This window comes from Procambarus clarkii, chromosome 13 (genome assembly GCF_040958095.1).
Source record: "Procambarus clarkii isolate CNS0578487 chromosome 13, FALCON_Pclarkii_2.0, whole genome shotgun sequence".
NCBI lineage: Eukaryota > Metazoa > Arthropoda > Malacostraca > Decapoda > Cambaridae > Procambarus > Procambarus clarkii.
The window spans coordinates 6,578,030-6,597,897 of record NC_091162.1 but is presented as its reverse complement, the minus strand read 5'-3'; the positions used below and the strand labels follow the sequence as shown (position 1 = coordinate 6,597,897).

The 19,868-nt window shown below is 47.4% G+C and overlaps 1 protein-coding gene across 1 annotated transcript; it reads left to right on the top strand.

Annotated features, from left to right (window-relative positions):
- The first annotated feature begins 6,991 nt into the window (after positions 1–6,991).
- LOC138364550 (protein SON-like) lies at positions 6,992–17,929 on the top strand. The gene is made up of 3 exons (XM_069324205.1): positions 6,992–7,072; positions 8,555–8,667; positions 17,227–17,929. The coding sequence occupies exons 1-3, from the start codon at positions 6,992–6,994 to the stop codon at positions 17,927–17,929; spliced, it is 897 nt and encodes a 298-aa protein (XP_069180306.1).
- The last annotated feature ends 1,939 nt before the right edge of the window (positions 17,930–19,868 follow it).

Here is a 19,868-nt window from a genome sequence, read left to right as displayed (position 1 = left end):
GATAGGTGTTCATGATAATGACACGAAGTGTAAACTATGTGGTATGTTAAGGTCTCACACCCTGGCCCATTATGTTCTTGATTGTCCGTAGATTAATGTATATAGAAACACTGAGATAAGGACTGTTCCTGAACAAATAGCCTGGATGTGTCACAACGGAAAGGTTGATGATATTCTGGTGAGATGTAAGAATTTTGCACCAAGACTGTAACCTTTTGTTGAATTGTCTGCATGTCTCTTGCAAACTGTCTGATGTACCATAGTTATTGAACCATTGTACTAGTCATACAAGTATGTGTTTGGACGTCTGTAACATACTGTATGTGTAAAGGAAGAAATATATATATTTATCACTCAGAATGTTTGGTAATATGTTTATTGTTTGCGATGCGTTCGATGCGAAAAGTGCGTTCTGGCTACTAGGTACGACATATATATACATATATATATACATATATATATATACATATATATATATATATACATATATATATACATATATATACATATATATATATATATATATATATATATATATATATATATATATATATATATATATATATATATATATATATATATATATATATATATATATATAAACACGTGGTACTAAACGAGGCGAGAGTAGCTTGAGTTATCTCAACACTTCTGTGTATTTATACCTCAATAAATCTATTTCCATTTCCAATTCAGTGACAACCTGGAGGCTGTGCCAGGGACCGAGGCCCAGCACAGAGCATCAGGGTGACAGAGCTCGGGAGGAGGCAGCAGCAGGAGTCTCACTAGTAGGATGCTGCATCTCGGGATGCCTCTAAGTCAAGAGTCATCTGGATTACACTGCCAAAAGAACCGAATGATTCCCTTTCACTGTAAACCTGCACTGAACCGTGCAAGTGCATGGTTACAGTGAAAGAATTTTGAAAGTGTAAGTTTTCACTAAGTCTCCCACAGTGGCGGCCCCCAGATACGCTCCCACAGTGTGGCCCCCAGATACTCTCCCACAGTGTGGCCCCCAGATACTCTCCCACAGTGTGGACCCCCAGATACTCTCCCACAGTGTGGACCCCCAGATACTCTCCCACAGTGTGGACCCCCAGATACTCTCCCACAGTGTGGACCCCCCAGATACTCTCCCACAGTGTGGCCCCCAGATGGTCTCCCACAGTGTGGACCCCCAGATACTCTCCCACAGTGTGGACCCCCAGATACTCTCCCACAGTGTGGACCCCCAGATACTCTCCCACAGTGTGGACCCCCAGATACTCTCCCACAGTGTGGACCCCCAGATACTCTCCCACAGTGTGGACCCCCAGATACTCTCCCACAGTGTGGGCCCCCAGATACTCTCTCACAGTGGGGGGGGCCTCCACCCCCTCAACATCCCGCCCAATAAACAAAACATTAATCAACATTGATTTACGAGTGTTGCGTCACGCAAGAATAGGAAGAGCGTGTTTAATGGCCCATTATCACACCAACACGCACGCACGCACGCACGCACACACGCACACACGCAACAAAACGGTTCTATAGCTATATCAGGAGGAAGATGACTGAGAATTATCAAGTTATTAGACTTGAAAACACTGAAGGAGGACACATAGAAAATGAAAAGGAGGTGTGTGAGGAACTTAACAAAACCTTTTAGGAAGTATTCAAGCTGGAACCCGAGTTGTCACTAGAGCTTAGAACCCAAACTAAACGGGCAATTCCACAGGGAAGCTTCACTGAGACAACAGTGACACCAGAGCCACACTGAGAGAACAGTGACACACCAGAGCCACACTGAGAGAATAGTGACACACCAGAGCCTCACTGAGAGAACAGTGATACACCAGAGCCACACTGAGACAACAGTGACACCAGAGCCACACTGAGAGAATAGTGACACACCAGAGCCTCACTGAGAGAACAGTGATACACCAGAGCCACACTGAGAGAACAGTGACACACCAGAGCCTCACTGAGAGAACAGTGATACACCAGAGCCACACTGAGACAACAGTGACACCAGAGCCACACTGAGAGAATAGTGACACACCAGAGCCTCACTGAGAGAACAGTGATACACCAGAGCCACACTGAGAGAACAGTGACACACCAGAGCCTCACTGAGAGAACAGTGATACACCAGAGCCACACTGAGAGAACAGTGACACACCAGAGCCTCACTGAGACAACAGTGACTACAGAGCCTCACTGAGAGAACAGTGACTACAGAGCCACACTGAGAGAATAGTGACACACCAGAGCCACACTGAGAGAACAGTGATACACCAGAGCCACACTGAGAGAACAGTGACACACCAGAGCCTCACTGAGAGAACAGTGATACACCAGAGCCACACTGAGAGAACAGTGACTACAGAGCCACACTGAGACAACAGTGACTACAGAGCCTCACTGAGAGAACAGTGACTACAGAGCCACACTGAGAGAATAGTGACACACCAGAGCCACACTGAGAGAACAGTGATACACCAGAGCCACACTGAGAGAACAGTGACACACCAGAGCCTCACTGAGAGAACAGTGATACACCAGAGCCACACTGAGAGAACAGTGACTACAGAGCCTCACTGAGACAACAGTGACTACAGAGCCTCACTGAGACAACAGTGACTACAGAGCCTCACTGAGAGAACAGTGACTACAGAAGCAGAACAGAAACAACTACCAGAACTGGATGTGACAAAAGCCGTGGGACCGGACAAAATATCCACATGGATACTAAAAGAAGCAGCTGAAGCATTGTGCAGCCCACTTGCCACAATGTTGAATTACTCTCTAGGAACGGGAGAACTTCTTGCCAGCTAATGTGGTGCCAATCTACAAGACAGAGGGAAGACATACACTACAGACCCGCAACACTAACAAGTATCCCTCTACAAGGTGCTAGAGAGCCTGACCCCAAGCACACCAGTAGAACATTTAGATCAGTTTTGTCTCACGGTATCAGTATATGTTTAATAAAAAGGAAATCCTGCTTGACAAACCTTGTAGAGTTCAATAACACGACACATCAGTGTGGAGAGAGAGGTTACAAGTGGAGTACCTCTAGGGCTCGTCCTGTGTCTAATATATGTCAACGACCTGATAAAGGCAATTGGCAGCTTCATGTTAATGCTTGTATATGATGCAAAACTGATGAGAAGAGTCAGGAGATGTTAAGGCACATCAAACGGATTTGGACACACTCCAGACTGCGTCTGAGAACCCGCCAAACACACACCAAAACTACGACGTTGGTACAACGTTGGAACAAGTTTTAACACCTAACCAGTTATAACAACCAATATAGCAAGTTGTAACAACGTTCTAATACGTCATAAACACGTTAAGCCAAGATGTAACAACTTTATTACAAGTTGTAACAAGCGGAAAATAGAAATAGTTTCGGTTTGTGTTTCCCGGGAAATGACTGCTAGAGTTCAACCCAGGGAAATGCAACGTTATGAAGATTGGAGCAGGAGAGCGATTAAAATAACAGCAGTATAGGATGAAGGGAAGACAGAGTCTTCAATTAGAAAAGGAAAAAGGCCTGAGAGTGGACCTAACACCGTCCATGCTGCCACAAGCCTGAGTCAGGAGCCTCACATCTGCTGCATGACGCATACTGACCAACATCCGGGTAACATTCAGGGGCCACATTCACGAAGCAGTTACGCAAGCACTTACGAACGTGTACATCATTCCTCAATCTCTGACGGCTTTGATTAAATTAATTAAACAGTTTACAAGCATGAAAACTTGCCAATCAACTGTTGTTATTGTTATAAACAGCCTCCTGGTGCTTCGGAGCTCATTAACTGTTTAATAATTGTAAACAAAGCCGCCAGAGATTAAGAAAAGATATACAGGTTCGTAAGTGCTTGCGTAACTGCTTCGTGAATCTGGCCCCCAGGGATCCATAGAGCAAGGGGCTTCCTGGGCCCCATACACACTGAAGGTGAGACCCACACCTACCATGTACCCACAACACGGAACCACGACCTGAAAAAGGACAATGCCAAATTAGAAAATCTCCAAAGCTATGCACCGAGACTAGTTCCTGAGCTGAGGGGATTAAGCTATGAGGAAGAACAGAATTTTACTATACTGTAGGAACGGAGAAATAGGAGATTATCTTGAGATTATCTTGAGATGATTTCGGGGCTTTAGTGTCCCCGTGGCCCGGTCCTCGACCAGGCCTCCACCTCCAGGAAGCAGCCCGTGACAGCTGACTAACACCCAGGTACCTATTTTACTGCTAGGTAACAGGGGCATAGGGTGAAAGAAACTCTGCCCATTGTTTCTCGCCGGCGCCCAGGATCGAACCCGGGACCACAGGATCACAAGTCCAGTGTGCTGTCCGCTCGGCCGACCGGCTCCCATAGGCGCTGAAAGGAACAAAATATACAAGATTCGAAAGGCAAATAAACAAGGGAAACAAAGAAATATTGTTTAATGCAAGACACAACAGAACGAGAGGACATAGATGGCAACTTAAGACACAGATGGCAACTTAAGACACAGATGGCAACTTAAGACACAGATGGCAACTTAAGACACAGATGGCAACTTAAGACACAGATGGCAACTTAAGACACAGATGACAACTTAAGACGCAGATGACAACTTAAGACACAGATGGCAACTTAAGACTCAGATGACAACTTAAGACACAGATGGCAACTTAAGACTCAGATGACAACTTAAGACACAGATGGCAACTTAAGACGAATACGAACCACAGAACGTCAGAAAAACCTCTATCAACACGCTGGCAATAAGTGGAACATGTTAGGCAATGAAATCGTCGAATTTCTTACCAAGTATTAAATATAAATATGATCCAGGTGGAGCGAGCAAGCAGGTCCAGGCGAGCACACACACACACCTGGCCCGGCTACGGTGGCCATGATGTATGTGGACAACATATATTCATTTAGTCTTGGCTTACACCCCACCTTTATTTCAATATGATTAATGCGACTCTTTTTGATATGCGCGGCTATGTTGGTGTGTGTGAGGGGGAGCATGCGTGCACACGCACACGTGGGTACACACGCACAAGCATGCGCACGCACACATGAGCACGCCCACATGACCACGCCCACATGAGCACGCCCAGTTACGAGCAAGACCACACATCCACAAAAGGATATCATCAGCGGCATATGCTAGACTGGCAAACATAAGAACTGCCTTTAGAAACTTGTGTAAGGAATCGTTCAGGACCCTGTATACCACTTATGTAAGACCAATCCTGGAATATGCAGCTCCAGCCTGGAGTCCTTACCTAGTTAAACACAAGACAAAGTTAGAGAAGATTCAGAAGTATGCCACCAGGCTCGTCCCGGAACTGAGAGGTATGAGCTACAAGGAAAGGCTAAAGGAGCTGAACATCACATCACTGGAAAACAGAAGAGTAAGGGGAGACATGATCACCACCTTCAAAATTCTCAGAGGAATTGACAGGGTGGACAAAGACAAACTCCTCAGCACGGATGGGACACGAACAAGGGGACACAGGTGGAATCTTAGTACCCACATGAGCCACAGAGACGTTAGGAAAAACTTTTTCAGTGTCAGAGTAGTTAACAGGTGGAATGCATTAGGCAGTGATGTGGTGGAGGCTGACTCCATACACAGTTTATAATGTAGATATGATAGAGCCCAATAGTCTCAGGAACCTGTACACCAGTTGATTGACAGTTGAGAATCGGGACCAAAGAGCCAGAGCTCAACCCTCGCAAGCACAACTAGGTGAGTACCCACACACATACACAGATACACATACACACACACACACACACACACACACACACACACACACACACACACACACACACACACACACACACACACAAGATACAAAGTCAGACTTAATTAAAGGAAGTCTATTTGTAATCTCCAGGTGAGTGATCACAGACTATTCACCTAGTTGTACTCAGCTACTTGTGCTTGAAGTGTGGGTTAGCCTGCCTGAGGGCGTCCTCTCGGGCGTGAGCCACGACGCCTCAAGTTCCATAACATTAACTCCATTACATTAACTTTAATACAAGAGCAATAACCTCCAATTATCATCAATACCTTCCACTCAACATTGACGCCATATAGATCATTTTGGTTCACCGTTACTCGGGCATGTCTGCCCCCCCTCCCCACCCCCCCCGGGGAACGGGAGGGATAAGGGGAGACCCTTATCCCTCCTTATCCAAATCCTCCTTATCCCCGTCCTCCAAGAATGGGACGGTAAATGTACCAGTACAATTATGTGCAATTATGTACTATTCATAGCAGTTAGGAATTGTACTTATTTTCACTTAGTATTAAATCGTACTGTCAAATATATTGTGAATATTTGAGTTTACCTGAAAAGCTGAATAGAAAACCACGACCTCACCTAACCGTCTTAGTGTTTGAAGATAAGCATATTATTGCTTCTTAACAACAATTAGTACCTAATCTATAGCTATACTGATATTATAGTTTTATAAAACTAATAAAAACAAAACTAAAATATATCAATAAATTGTAAAGTAACTCAGGATATGTTGAAATTTTGTATAAAATCTCTATTGTTTAATAAAACTGAAAAAGAAATTCCTGATATTTAAATCTTGTGTATGGCGAATTGAACTTAAAAACTTCATCTTAAAATTCTGAGTCTTAACAGAAAACGAGGAGAATAAATGGGGAGGTAAATGTAACAGCCCCATAAGTGCAATTATGTACTATGTATGACAGCCAGGAAATGTACTTATTATACTTAGTATTAAAACGTACTGTCATTTCGGAGGCTGGGTTCCAGCAGGGAGTTAGAATGGGTAGGAGAGAGAGAGGGTCGGTCAGAGACCCGGGCACCACCGGAAACTGCATCTTGTAGCAAATAATCCCAGACACCCAAACTGCTCCACAGTCACATGCGGAAGAGACCAACAGTGAAGGAACAGCCAACGAAACAAAATAAAAAAAGGATAGGTTCACTGAGAACGGTAAAGAGATGTATGAGGAACTCGGTAAGAAATTCCAGGAGGACTTCACAAAAGAGCATCGAGAAGTGCCGGAGCTGCGAGAGGAAGGGGTAAACCAGGGACCGCTGGACACATTTAAGATTACTAACTGTTGGGTTAGGAAGTATTTGATGGAACATTGTCCATGTTGGTGCATAACTGGTTATTGATAATAGAAGTACCAGAAAGTTGGAAGACAGCTAATGTAGTCCCGATGTACATGAAGGGAGACGGGCAGAAGGCACCGAACTACAGGTCGCTGCCCCACAAGGTGACGCAGAAGGTTGTAATAGAACAAGAACAACAAACATCTGGAGAAAAGGAACTTTAGTAACGCTCAACAAGCACGAGTTCAGGGACGCTGAACCTTGCCTCACAGGCGAGGTGGACCTCTACCACCAAGTGACAAATACAAGATAAATACAAAAAGTGTTGTCAAACTATATTTTTGGATTATGAGATAAGCCCGTGACAGAGTACCCTTACGAGACTTGAACATAAGTGGTAAAGCAGTGATAGGGAAGGTGCGCCACTGGATTAGGGAGTACCTAAGCAACTTCCGCACCGTAGAGAGGGGGAAGCTGCTGCATGGGTAACAGCTTCTTTTCCATATCAACCTACCCTGGCTTTGTGCCCTGGAGAGGCCACTCCAGACCAACAATCAGAGCACAACTCCATAGTCTCCTGAGACTGATGGATGCCTGCTAACTACTGATCAACAATGATGGCTGAGGTCTCTCAGGGCTCACTTCTTGTGCCTATCCTGTTGCTAAAAAAAAATATATATATATTATATATATATATATATATATATATATATATATATATATATATATATATATATATATATATATATATATATTTTTTTTTTTTTTTTTTTTTGAGATATATACAAGAGTTGTTACATTCTTGTAGAGCCACTAGTACGCGTAGCATTTCGGGCAGGTCCCTGGAATACGATCCCCTGCCGCGAAGAATCGTTTTTTCATCCAAGTACACATTTTACTGTTGCGTTAAACAGAGGCTACAGTTAAGGAATTGCGCCCAGTAAATCCTCCCCGGCCAGGATACGAACCCATGACATAGCGCTCGCGGAACGCCAGGCGAGTGTCTTACCACTACACCACGGAGACTGTAGAGTCTCCGTGGTGTAGTGGAATATATAATAGACTCATTGCTCTCAATGTTTGCTGATACAAAAATCAAGAGAAAGATTAAGACAGAGCAAGACAGTAAAAAGTCTACAATATGACCTGGACAAACTGAAAGAATGGTCCAACAAATGGCCACTAGAGTTTAAGTGAGGTAAATGTAAAGTGATGAAGGTAGGTGTGTGGAGCAGGGGGCCAGACACAAGGTACCAAATGGGAGATGAAATCCTTCAATGAAACGGACAGAGAGAAAGATCTGGGAGTTGATATCACCCCAGACTGTGTCCTGAAGCCGTTAAGAAGGATATCATCAGCGGCATATACGAGGTTCGCCATCATAAAAACTGCCTTTAGAAATTTCTCTATAGAATCATTCAGAGCCTTATATATCACATACGTCAGACCAATTATGGATTATGCGGCTACAGCGACGAATCCGTATCTAGTCAAGAACAAGACGATGTAGGGGTACAAAAGTGTACCACCGGATTAGTCCCAGAACTACGAGGTATAAGGTATGAGGAAGGGCTACATGAATTGAACCTCACGTCGCTCGGAGACAAAAGAGACGGGGAAGACATGATTGCCGCATGAAAAATTCTCAGGCAAATTGGTAGGGTTGATAAAGGCAAATTTACTTTGGGTGGGACGCGAACAAGGTAACACAGGTGGAGACTGAGTACCCACATGAGCCACAGGGACGTTAGAAGGAACTTTTTCAGTGTCAGAGTAGTTAACGGATGGAATGCATTAGGCAGTGATGTGGTGGAGGCTGACTCCATACACAGTTTATAATGTAGATAAGATAGAGCCCAATAGGCTTAGGAACCTGCACACCAGTTGATTGACAGCTGAGAGGCGGGACCAATGAGCCAAAGCTCAACCCCCGCAAGCACAACTAGGTGAGTACACACACACACACACACACACACACACACACACACACACACACACACACGCGCGCGCGCGCGCGCGCGCGCGAAGAAATAGTTGAAGCTACCTCAATACAAGATTCTAAGTTAAAAAAAATCTATGCCAATCTAAGTATGTTTAAAAGACGGGGACCAGAGCCCAAGCTCGATCCTGCAGGCACACCTAGGTGACCACACATACACTAGGGGGGAGGGGGTCGTCGCCCCTCCTGAGAGAGAGGCGGAGACCCTCCTGAGAGAGGGGCGGAGACCCTCCTGAGAGAGGGGCGGAGACCCTCCTGAGAGAGGGGCGGAGACCCTCCTGAGAGAGGGGCGGAGACCCTCCTGAGAGAGAGAGGGGCGGAGACCCTCCTGAGAGAGGGGCGGAGACCCTCCTGAGAGAGGGGCGGAGACCCTCCTGAGAGAGAGAGGCGGAGACCCTCCTGAGAGAGAGAGGGGCGGAGACCCTCCTGAGAGAGGGGCGGAGACCCTCCTGAGAGAGGGGCGGAGACCCTCCTGAGAGAGAGAGGGGCGGAGACCCTCCTGAGAGAGGGGCGGAGACCCTCCTGAGAGAGAGAGGGGCGGAGACCCTCCTGAGAGAGGGGCGGAGACCCTCCTGAGAGAGGGGCGGAGACCCTCCTGAGAGAGAGAGGCGGAGACCCTCCTGAGAGAGAGAGGGGCGGAGACCCTCCTGAGAGAGGGGCGGAGACCCTCCTGAGAGAGGGGCGGAGACCCTCCTGAGAGAGAGAGGCGGAGACCCTCCTGAGAGAGAGAGGGGCGGAGACCCTCCTGAGAGAGGGGCGGAGACCCTCCTGAGAGAGAGAGGCGGAGACCCTCCTGAGAGAGAGAGGCGGAGACCCTCCTGAGAGAGAGGCGGAGACCCTCCTGAGAGAGAGGGGCGGAGACCCTCCTGAGAGAGAGAGGCGGAGACCCTCCTGAGAGAGAGAGGGGCGGAGACCCTCCTGAGAGAGAGAGGGGCGGAGACCCTCCTGAGAGAGAGAGGGGCGGAGACCCTCCTGAGAGAGAGGGGGAGACCCTCCTGAGAGAGAGGGGCGGAGACCCTCCTGAGAGAGAGAGGGTCGTCGCCCCTCCTGAGAGAGAGAGAGACGGAGACCCTCCTGAGAGAGAGAGAGGCGGAGACCCTCCTGAGAGAGAGAGAGGCGGAGACCCTCCTGAGAGAGAGGGGCGGAGACCCTCCTGAGAGAGAGGGGCGGAGACCCTCCTGAGAGAGAGAGGCGGAGACCCTCCTGAGAGAGAGGGGCGGAGACCCTCCTGAGAGAGAGGGGCGGAGACCCTCCTAATCTTTTAATAGGCCGCGGGTCTCCGCTGATTTAATTACGACAAATCCCACCTTCCCAATTTTCAATTAATTGCAGCCGGAGCGTCTTTCCTGGTTTTTGTAAAGTGATGAAATCTTGGCTGTGGACGGCGGGCAAGTCCCCGGCCACGGCTCCCCACTGATAATTTTAACGAGTCAAGAGGCAGAAATGAGCTTTGGAACATGTTATATAACAACCCAGGTACGGCTTGCCAGGTACGGCTTACCTCAGGTACGCCTTGCCTCAGGTACGGCTTGCCTCAGGTACGGCTTGCCTCAGGTACGACTTGCCTCAGGTACGACTTGCCAGGTACGCCTTGCCAGGTACGCCTTGCCAGGTCCCTGGCGGCCTCTGAGCCCCCTGAACCTATGGCCCTAACGTGGTCCCAATATACAAGAACGAGGACAGACAAGAGGCACTGAACTACAGGCCAGTTTCCCTAACTTGTATACCATGCAAGGTGACGGAGAAGATCGTGAGGAAAAGGCTCGTAGAGGATTTGGAGGGAAACAGCTTTGTAACGCACCACCAACATGGGTTCAGGGATGGTAAATCGTGCCTCACAGGTTTAATAGAATTCTATGACCAAGCAACACGGATTAGGCAAGAAAGAGAAGGGTGGGCCGACTGTATTTTCTTGGACTGCCAGAAAGCCTTTGACACAGTACCCCATAAAAGGCTGTTAAAAAAGTTGGAGCAACAGGCAGGAGTAAAAGGGAAGGTGCTCCAGTGAATAAGGGAGTACTTAAGCAACAGGAAACAGCGAGTAACTGTGAGGGGGGAGACATCAGAGTGGCGAGATGTCACCAGCGGAGTCCCACAGGGCTCAGTACTTGGACCCATCCTGTTTCTAATATATGTGAACGATCTTCCGGAGGGTATAGACTCATTCCTCTCAATGTTTGCTGACGATGCAAAAATTATGAGAAGAATAAAGACAGATGAAGATAGACAGAGACTACAGGATGACCTGGACAAACTGGAGGAATGATCTTTAAAATGGCTGCTAAAGTTCAACTTAGGAAAGTGTAAAGTAATGAAATTAGGCGAAGGGAGCAGGAGGCTGAAGACAAGGTACCATCTGGGAGGTGAAATCCTGCAAGAGTCAAATAGAGAAAGATCTGGGGGTTGATATCACACCGAACCTGTCCCCAGAGGCCCACATCAAGAGGATAACATCAGCGGCATATGCTAGACTGGCCAATATAAGAACTGCCTTTAGAAACTTGTGTTAGGAATCGTTCAGGACCCTGTATACCACTTATGTCAGACCAATCCTGGAGTATGCAGCTCCAGCCTGGAGTCCATACCTAGTTAAACACAAGACGAAGTTGGAGAAGATTCAGCGGTATGCCACCAGGCTCGTCCCGGAACTGAGAGGATTGAGCTACGAGGAAAGGCTAAAGGAGCTGAACCTCACATCCCTGGAAAACAGAAGAGTAAGGGGAGACATGATAACCACCTTCAAAATTCTCAGGGGAATTGACAGGGTGGACAAAGACAAACTCTTCAGCACGGGTGGGACACGAACAAGGGGACACAGGTGGAAACTTAGTACCCAGATGAGCCACAGAGACGTTAGAAAGAACTTTTTCAGTGTCAGAGTAGTTAACAGATGGAATGCATTAGGCAGGGATGTGGTGGAGGCTGACTCCATACACAGTTTCAAGTGTAGATATGATAGAGCCCAATAGGCTCAGGAACCTGTACACCTGTTGATTGACAGTTGAGAGGCGGCACCAAAGAGCCAGAGCTCAACCCCCGCAAGCACAACCAGGTGAGCACACACACACACACATACACACTCACAAGGGGACTGACGGCTGAGTGGTAAGCGCTCAGGATTCGTAGTCCTAGAGGTCCAGGTTCGATCCCCCGGCGGTGGCGGAAATACATGGACAGAGTTTCTTACACCCTGATGCAATTGTTCACCCTAGCACTAAATAGTTATCTGGCAGTTAGACAGCTGTTACGGGCTGCTTTCTGGGGATGTGTGTGTGAAAAAAAGTTGATTGATTGACAGTTGAGAGGCGGGACCAAAGAGCTAGAACTCAACCCCCGCAAGCACAACTATGTGAGCACATACACAGCATAATATGAACCGACTATTCATGCCCAATTAGTACATAATTACCTATTTAGCTCTATCCGTTCAGAGATAACAAACCTGCCAGCACTTAGCCTCCATGCTTCACTAGCAGCAAGCGCCAGAGACCCGCAGGAACGGTTGGGCAGCATCGTCTAGCAAGGAATATGACCAGCGAATCCAAGCTTCCCTCTCTCTTTCTCAAGGAAACTCCAAATGTTCTCAGTGAAGTCGTTTCCTCTCGTTAGCAAAAGTTTTCCGCAACTTAACTAATCACGTTAGCAAAGGATTATTTAGTAAGAATGTAAGACTCGCACTTTAGCTATACATTCCGCTATACATTAAAACAGGGGCCTCGTAGCCTGGTGGATAGCGCGCAGGACTCGTAATTCTGTGGCGCGGGTTCGATTCCCGCACGAGGCAGAAACAAATGGGCAAAGTTTCTTTCACCCTGAATGCCCCTGTTACCTAGCAGTAAATAGGTACCTGGGAGTTAGTCAGCTGTCACGGGCTGCTTCCTGGGGGTGGAGGCCTGGTCGAGGACCGGGCCGCGGGGACACTAAAAGCCTCGAAATCATCTCAAGATAACCTCAAGGGTCTGAGAGGCTCTCGGACGCAGGTTCGAATCCTCGTCACGGCCCTTGTGGATTTGTTCATTTAAAATACGTAGTTTGTTAAGACGCCAAGACGCTGGCTTTATGACGTGTTGAAGCAGTTAAGATTCTCACGGGGCAGCGAACTACATAATTGCCCTTGTAAACGCCAGGTCCAAACAGTTAACATGAAGGAAAATGTACTTTTCTACGGCGCTATTAAACGTCTGATGACTTCTGGGTAGTTAACTATTGTTGGTACAGTCTAAGTTATCTTGTATGGGGGGGGAGGGGGGGAGAGAGAGAGAGAGAGAGAGAGAGAGAGAGAGAGAGAGAGAGAGAGAGAGAGAGAGAGAGAGAGAGAGAGAGAGAGAGAGAGAGAGAGAGAGAGAGACAGAGAGAGAGAGAGAGAGAGAGAGAGAGAGAGAGAGAGAGAGAGAGAGAGAGAGAGAGAGACAGAGAGAGAGAGAGAGAGAGAGAGAGAGAGAGAGAGAGAGAGAGAGAGAGAGAGAGAGAGAGAGAGAGAGAGAAAGGGACTAATATATTTGCTGAATTAGCTGTCCAAACCACCACCACTAACACCACCACACACCTGACTCCTCAACCACTAACACCACCACACACCTGACTCCTCAACCACTAACACCACCACACACCTGACTACTCAACCACTAACACCACCACACACCTGACTACTCAACCACTAACACCACCACACACCTGACTACTCAACCACTAACACCACCACAGACCTGACTCCTCAACCACTAACACCACCACAGACCTGACTCCTCAACCACTAACACCACCACAGACCTGACTCCTCAACCACTAACACCACCACACACCTGACTACTCAACCACTAACACCACCACAGACCTGACTCCTCAACCACTAACACCACCACACACCTGACTCCTCAACCACTAACACCACCACAGACCTGACTCCTCAACCACTAACACCACCACAGACCTGACTCCTCAACCACTAACACCACCACACACCTGACTCCTCAACCACTAACACCACCACAGACCTGACTCCTCAACCACTAACACCACCACAGACCTGACTCCTCAACCACTAACACCACCACACACCTGACTACTCAACCACTAACACCACCACACACCTGACTCCTCAACCACTAACACCACCACACACCTGACTACTCAACCACTAACACCACCACAGACCTGACTCCTCAACCACTAACACCACCACACACCTGACTACTCAACCACTAACACCACCACAGACCTGACTACTCAACCACTAACACCACCACAGACCTGACTACTCAACCACTAACAACGCCACAGACCAAAGGTTCCAGCGGTCATACCCACCACCACCGCTGGAGCCTGAAGCGGCCCACCGCCGGAATACCAATCCGGCGCCGCTCTCCGTACCCGCAATTACCCGCAGCTAATCACCGCCGTAACGGCCCGCCTGATGACCAATTACATTAGTCGACGGGTCGACGAGCGGGTCTTTGGCGACTCTTCAAGCCGCAAGAAACAGTTGGAACAAGTACTAAATGGTCGACAATGAGGGCCGCTTAAGCGGTCGTTCAATATGCAACGCTGCTGTTTGTTTTGTGGCCGGATACCAGGGTATGGGGGGGGGGGTCTTGGGCCGGATACCAGGGTAGGGGAGGGTGGGGGGTCTTGGGCCGGATATCAGGGTAGGGGAGGGTGGGGTCTTGGGCCGGATGGCTGGGTATGGGAGGTGGGGTCTTGGGCCGGATAGCAGGGTGTGGGAGGTTGTTCGATCTCAACAAGACTGCGTTCAATCCCCGACCGTCTACAAGTAATTGGGCACCATTCCTTCCCTCCGTCCCATCCCAAGTCCTTATCCTGACCCCTTCCCAGTGCTATATAGTCGTAATGGCTTGGCGCTTTCTCTTGAAAATTGCCTTCCCTTCCATGAACGAATCTCACAAGAGCCTCACTACTCATAATGCTCACAGCACGTGAGCCTCGCCTCATACGCGAGCCTCACAGCCTTCAACCTTCTCAACCTGTCCACCTGGAGCTCCTATAGATGGGGTCCTGGGTGTCTCGCCAGTATTGTGACCCAAATTTCGTGTTTAAGTTCCTTACACAGTTCCGTGACCCCAGGAGCATCAGTTCCGTGACCCGAGCAGCAACAGTTCCGTGACCCCAGCAGCAACAGTTCCGTGACTCGAGCAGCAACAGTTCCGTGACCCCAGCAGCAACAGTTCCGTGACCCGAGCAGCAACAGTTCCGTGACCCCAGCAGCAACAGTTCCGTGACCCGAGCAGCAACAGTTCCGTGACCCCAGCAGCAACAGTTCCGTGACCCCAGCAGCAACAGTTCCGTGACCCCAGCAGCAACAGTTCCGTGACCCCAGCAGCAACAGTTCCGTGACCCCAGCAGCAACAGTTCCGTGACCCCAGCAGCAACAGTTCCGTGACCCCAGCAGCAACAGTTCCGTGACCCCAGCAGCAACAGTTCCGTGACCCCAGCAGCAACAGTTCCGTGACCCCAGCAGCAACAGTTCCGTGACCCCAGGAGCGACAGTTCCCTGACCCCAGCAGCAACAGTTCCGTGACCCCAGGAGCAACAGTTCCGTGACCCCAGGAGCAACAGTTCCGTGACCCCAGGAGCAACAGTTCCGTGACCCCAGGAGCAACAGTTCCGTGACCCCAGGAGCAACAGTTCCCTGACCCCAGGAGCGACACTGCCAGCACTCTGCACACACACACACACACACTACCTTGGAGACCCTCCACTATTATTCCCAAGTTTATTGAAAAACTCTCAATGATCTCTAGATGAGCACCAAACACATAAGCACTCAAATTTTTAATATATATATATATATATATATATATATATATATATATATATATATATATATATATATATATATATATATATATATATATATATATATATATATATTAGTATACACACTAACATGAACGCACAAGTTATATGTAACCAAAGAACACTTCCCCGTGACGTGTTCGAGTCTTAGATAGCCTGTGCAGGCGAGGAGTCCAACCCGTTCTCGCAAATTTAATAAGTCAATATTGACTTATTAACTACGTGCATAGGTGATATACTAAACATAATAGATACCCTTAAACAGATTCATAGAAAACACCGACCTTACCTAACCTTGTTAGTATCTTAAGATAAGCATCTTATTGCTTCGTAATTACAATTATTACTTAACCTATACCTATTATAGGTTAGGTAATAATTGTAATTACGAAGCAATAAGATGCTTATCTTAACATACTAAGTAGGTTAGGTAAGGTCGGTGTTTTCTATGAATCTTTTTAAGGGTATCTATTATGTTAAGTATGTCACCTATGCACATATTTAATAAGTCAATATTGACTTATTAAATTTGCGAGAACGGGTTGGGGTCACAATAACGGGGCTGAAGTATGTTGACCAGACCACACACTAGAAGGTGAAGGGACGACGACGTTTCGGTCCGTCCTGGACCATTCTCAAGTCGATTGAGAATCTTAGATAGCCTGGTGCATCACACACTCTGGCACATCCAGTACGGTAGCCACTTGACCATCACAGACTGTACAAAATGAACAGTGAAGAAGAAGAAGGGCTTCAGAAGGTCAACAGCAACAAAGCCAGGACTCAGGTGGGTTGGGTGTGTATCAAAGCCGAGTCGACAAGACGGCGTCTGTGTAGAGGGAGATTATTTTAGAAGACCAATCAATAGGATGATTAGAATCCCCTGGTCTTCCTCTAAAATAATCTTTCCAGTCTCTACACAGACGCCGTGGTGTCGACGCGGCTCTGAGAGACAACCCACCTTAGTCCTGGCTCTGTTGCTGGGGAGTCGGTCGGCCGAGCGGACAGCACGCTGGACTTGTGATCCTGTGGTCCCGGGTTCGATCCCGGGCGCCGGCGAGAAACAATGGGTAGAGTTTCTTTCACCCTATGCCCCTGTTACCTAGCAGTAAAATAGGTACCTGGGTGTTAGTCAGCTGTCACGGGCTGCTTCCTGGGGGTGGAGGCCTGGTTGAGGACCGGGCCGCAGGGACACTAAAGCCCCGAAATCATCTCAAGATAACCTCAAGACCTCTTGAAGCCCTTCTCCTTCACTGTTCATTTGGCCCTTTCACAGTAGAGACTCTAACGTCCTAAACTTTCACAGTAGAGACTCTAACGTCCTAAACTTTCACAGTAGAGACTCTAACGTCCTAAACTTTCACAGTAGAGACTCTAATGTCCTAAACTTTCACAGTAGAGACTCTAATGTCCTAAACTTTCACAGTAGAGACTCTAACGTCCTAAACTTTCACAGTAGAGACTCTAATGTCCTAAACTTTCACAGTAGAGACTCTAATGTCCTAAACTTTCACAGTAGAGACTCTAACGTCCTAAACTTTCACAGTAGAGACTCTAATGTCCTAAACTTTCACAGTAGAGACTCTAATGTCCTAAACTTTCACAGTAGAGACTCTAACGTCCTAAACTTTCACAGTAGAGACTCTAATGTCCTAAACTTTCACAGTAGAGACTCTAATGTCCTAAACTTTCACAGTAGAGACTCTAACGTCCTAAACTTTCACAGTAGAGACTCTAATGTCCTAAACTTTCACAGTAGAGACTCTAACGTCCTAAACTTTCACAGTAGAGACTCTAACGTCCTAAACTTTCACAGTAGAGACTCTAATGTCCTAAACTTTCACAGTAGAGACTCTAACGTCCTAAACTTTCACAGTAGAGACTCTAATGTCCTAAACTTTCACAGTAGAGACTCTAACGTCCTAAACTTTCACAGTAGAGACTCTAATGTCCTAAACTCTCACAGTAGAGACTCTAATGTCCTAAACTTTCTAACAAACGTGACCTAACATAAGCCTACCCTCCCTTTTTTTCTTTCTCTTTCTTTTACTTTCTCTTTGGTTCTATTTACTTCTATTACTACCCCCTTCATACCCTTTATTACACCTTCATTAAGGCAGCGTCTGGGATGCTCTCAGACGTAGGTTCGAATCCTCGTCACGGCCCTTGTGGATTTGTTCATATTGGGATGAAATTTTCACGACTCTGATGCCAAATAATCGGAAATTTGTATAACATTTGCAGGTAATTTTCATATTATTCGAATATTTTTGTCGATACCTAAATGTTTCTACACATGGATGATAATATAGGGGATTTACATCAGGCAAGTGTTGCAAGGTACAGTGATTGTTGCTTAGTACAGAGGTTGCAACATGACCAAACTTCACAACATAGACCACAGGTTTGCAACATCACGAAGCTTCACAACATAGACCACAGGTTTGCAACATCCCGAAGCTTCACAACATAGACCGCAGGTTGCAACATCCCGAAGCTTCACAACATAGACCGCAAGGTTGCAACATCACGAAGCTTCACGGGAATTACTGCAAGAAGCTGTTTTACCAACGGATTATTCCCCTGCAATGTTGCAAATAAGGTTTACATAATTGCATGATTGCACACGATGTTCGCTTCGTGGCATTAATACATTGCAAGCTTGCAACGCGGCACTCAATCAAGCAATTAGCCATGGAAACCCTGTGATTGCTGGCCAGTCATTCTCTGCACGTTAATAACCTTTAACAAGTATAATACTTGTGTATGTGTCCAGCACCTGGTGTATGTGTCAAGCACCTGGTGTATGTGTCAAGCACCTGGTGTATGTGTCAAGCACCTGGTGTATGTGTCAAGCACCTGGTGTATGTGTCAAGCACCTGGTGTATGTGTCAAGCACCTGGTGTATGTGTCAAGCACCTGGTGTATGTGTCAAGCACCTGGTGTATGTGTCAAGCACCTGGTGTATGTGTCAAGCACCTGGTGTATGTGTCAAGCACCTGGTGTATGTGTCAAGCACCTGGTGTATGTGTCAAGCACCTGGTGTATGTGTCAAGCACCTGGTGTATGTGTCAAGCACCTGGTGTATGTGTCAAGCACCTGGTGTATGTGTCAAGCACCTGGTGTATGTGTCAAGCACCTGGTGTATGTGTCAAGCACCTGGTGTATGTGTCAAGCACCTGGTGTATGTGTCAAGCACCTGGTGTATGTGTCAAGCACCTGGTGTATGTGTCAAGCACCTGGTGTATGTGTCAAGCACCTGGTGTATGTGTCAAGCACCTGGTGTATGTGTCAAGCACCTGGTGTATGTGTCAAGCACCTGGTGTATGTGTCAAGCACCTGGTGTATGTGTCAAGCACCTGGTGTATGTGTCAAGCACCTGGTGTATGTGTCAAGCACCTGGTGTATGTGTCAAGCACCTGGTGTATGTGTCAAGCACCTGGTGTATGTGTCAAGCACCTGGTGTATGTGTCAAGCACCTGGTGTATGTGTCAAGCACCTGGTGTATGTGTCCAGCACCTGGTGTATGTGTCAAGCACCTGGTGTATGTGTCAAGCACCTGGTGTATGTGTCAAGCACCTGGTGTATGTGTCAAGCACCTGGTGTATGTGTCAAGCACCTGGTGTATGTGTCAAGCACCTGGTGTATGTGTCAAGCACCTGGTGTATGTGTCAAGCACCTGGTGTATGTGTCAAGCACCTGGTGTATGTGTCAAGCACCTGGTGTATGTGTCAAGCACCTGGTGTATGTGTCAAGCACCTGGTGTATGTGTCAAGCACCTGGTGTATGTGTCAAGCACCTGGTGTATGTGTCAAGCACCTGGTGTATGTGTCAAGCACCTGGTGTATGTGTCAAGCACCTGGTGTATGTGTCAAGCACCTGGTGTATGTGTCAAGCACCTGGTGTATGTGTCAAGCACCTGGTGTATGTGTCAAGCACCTGGTGTAT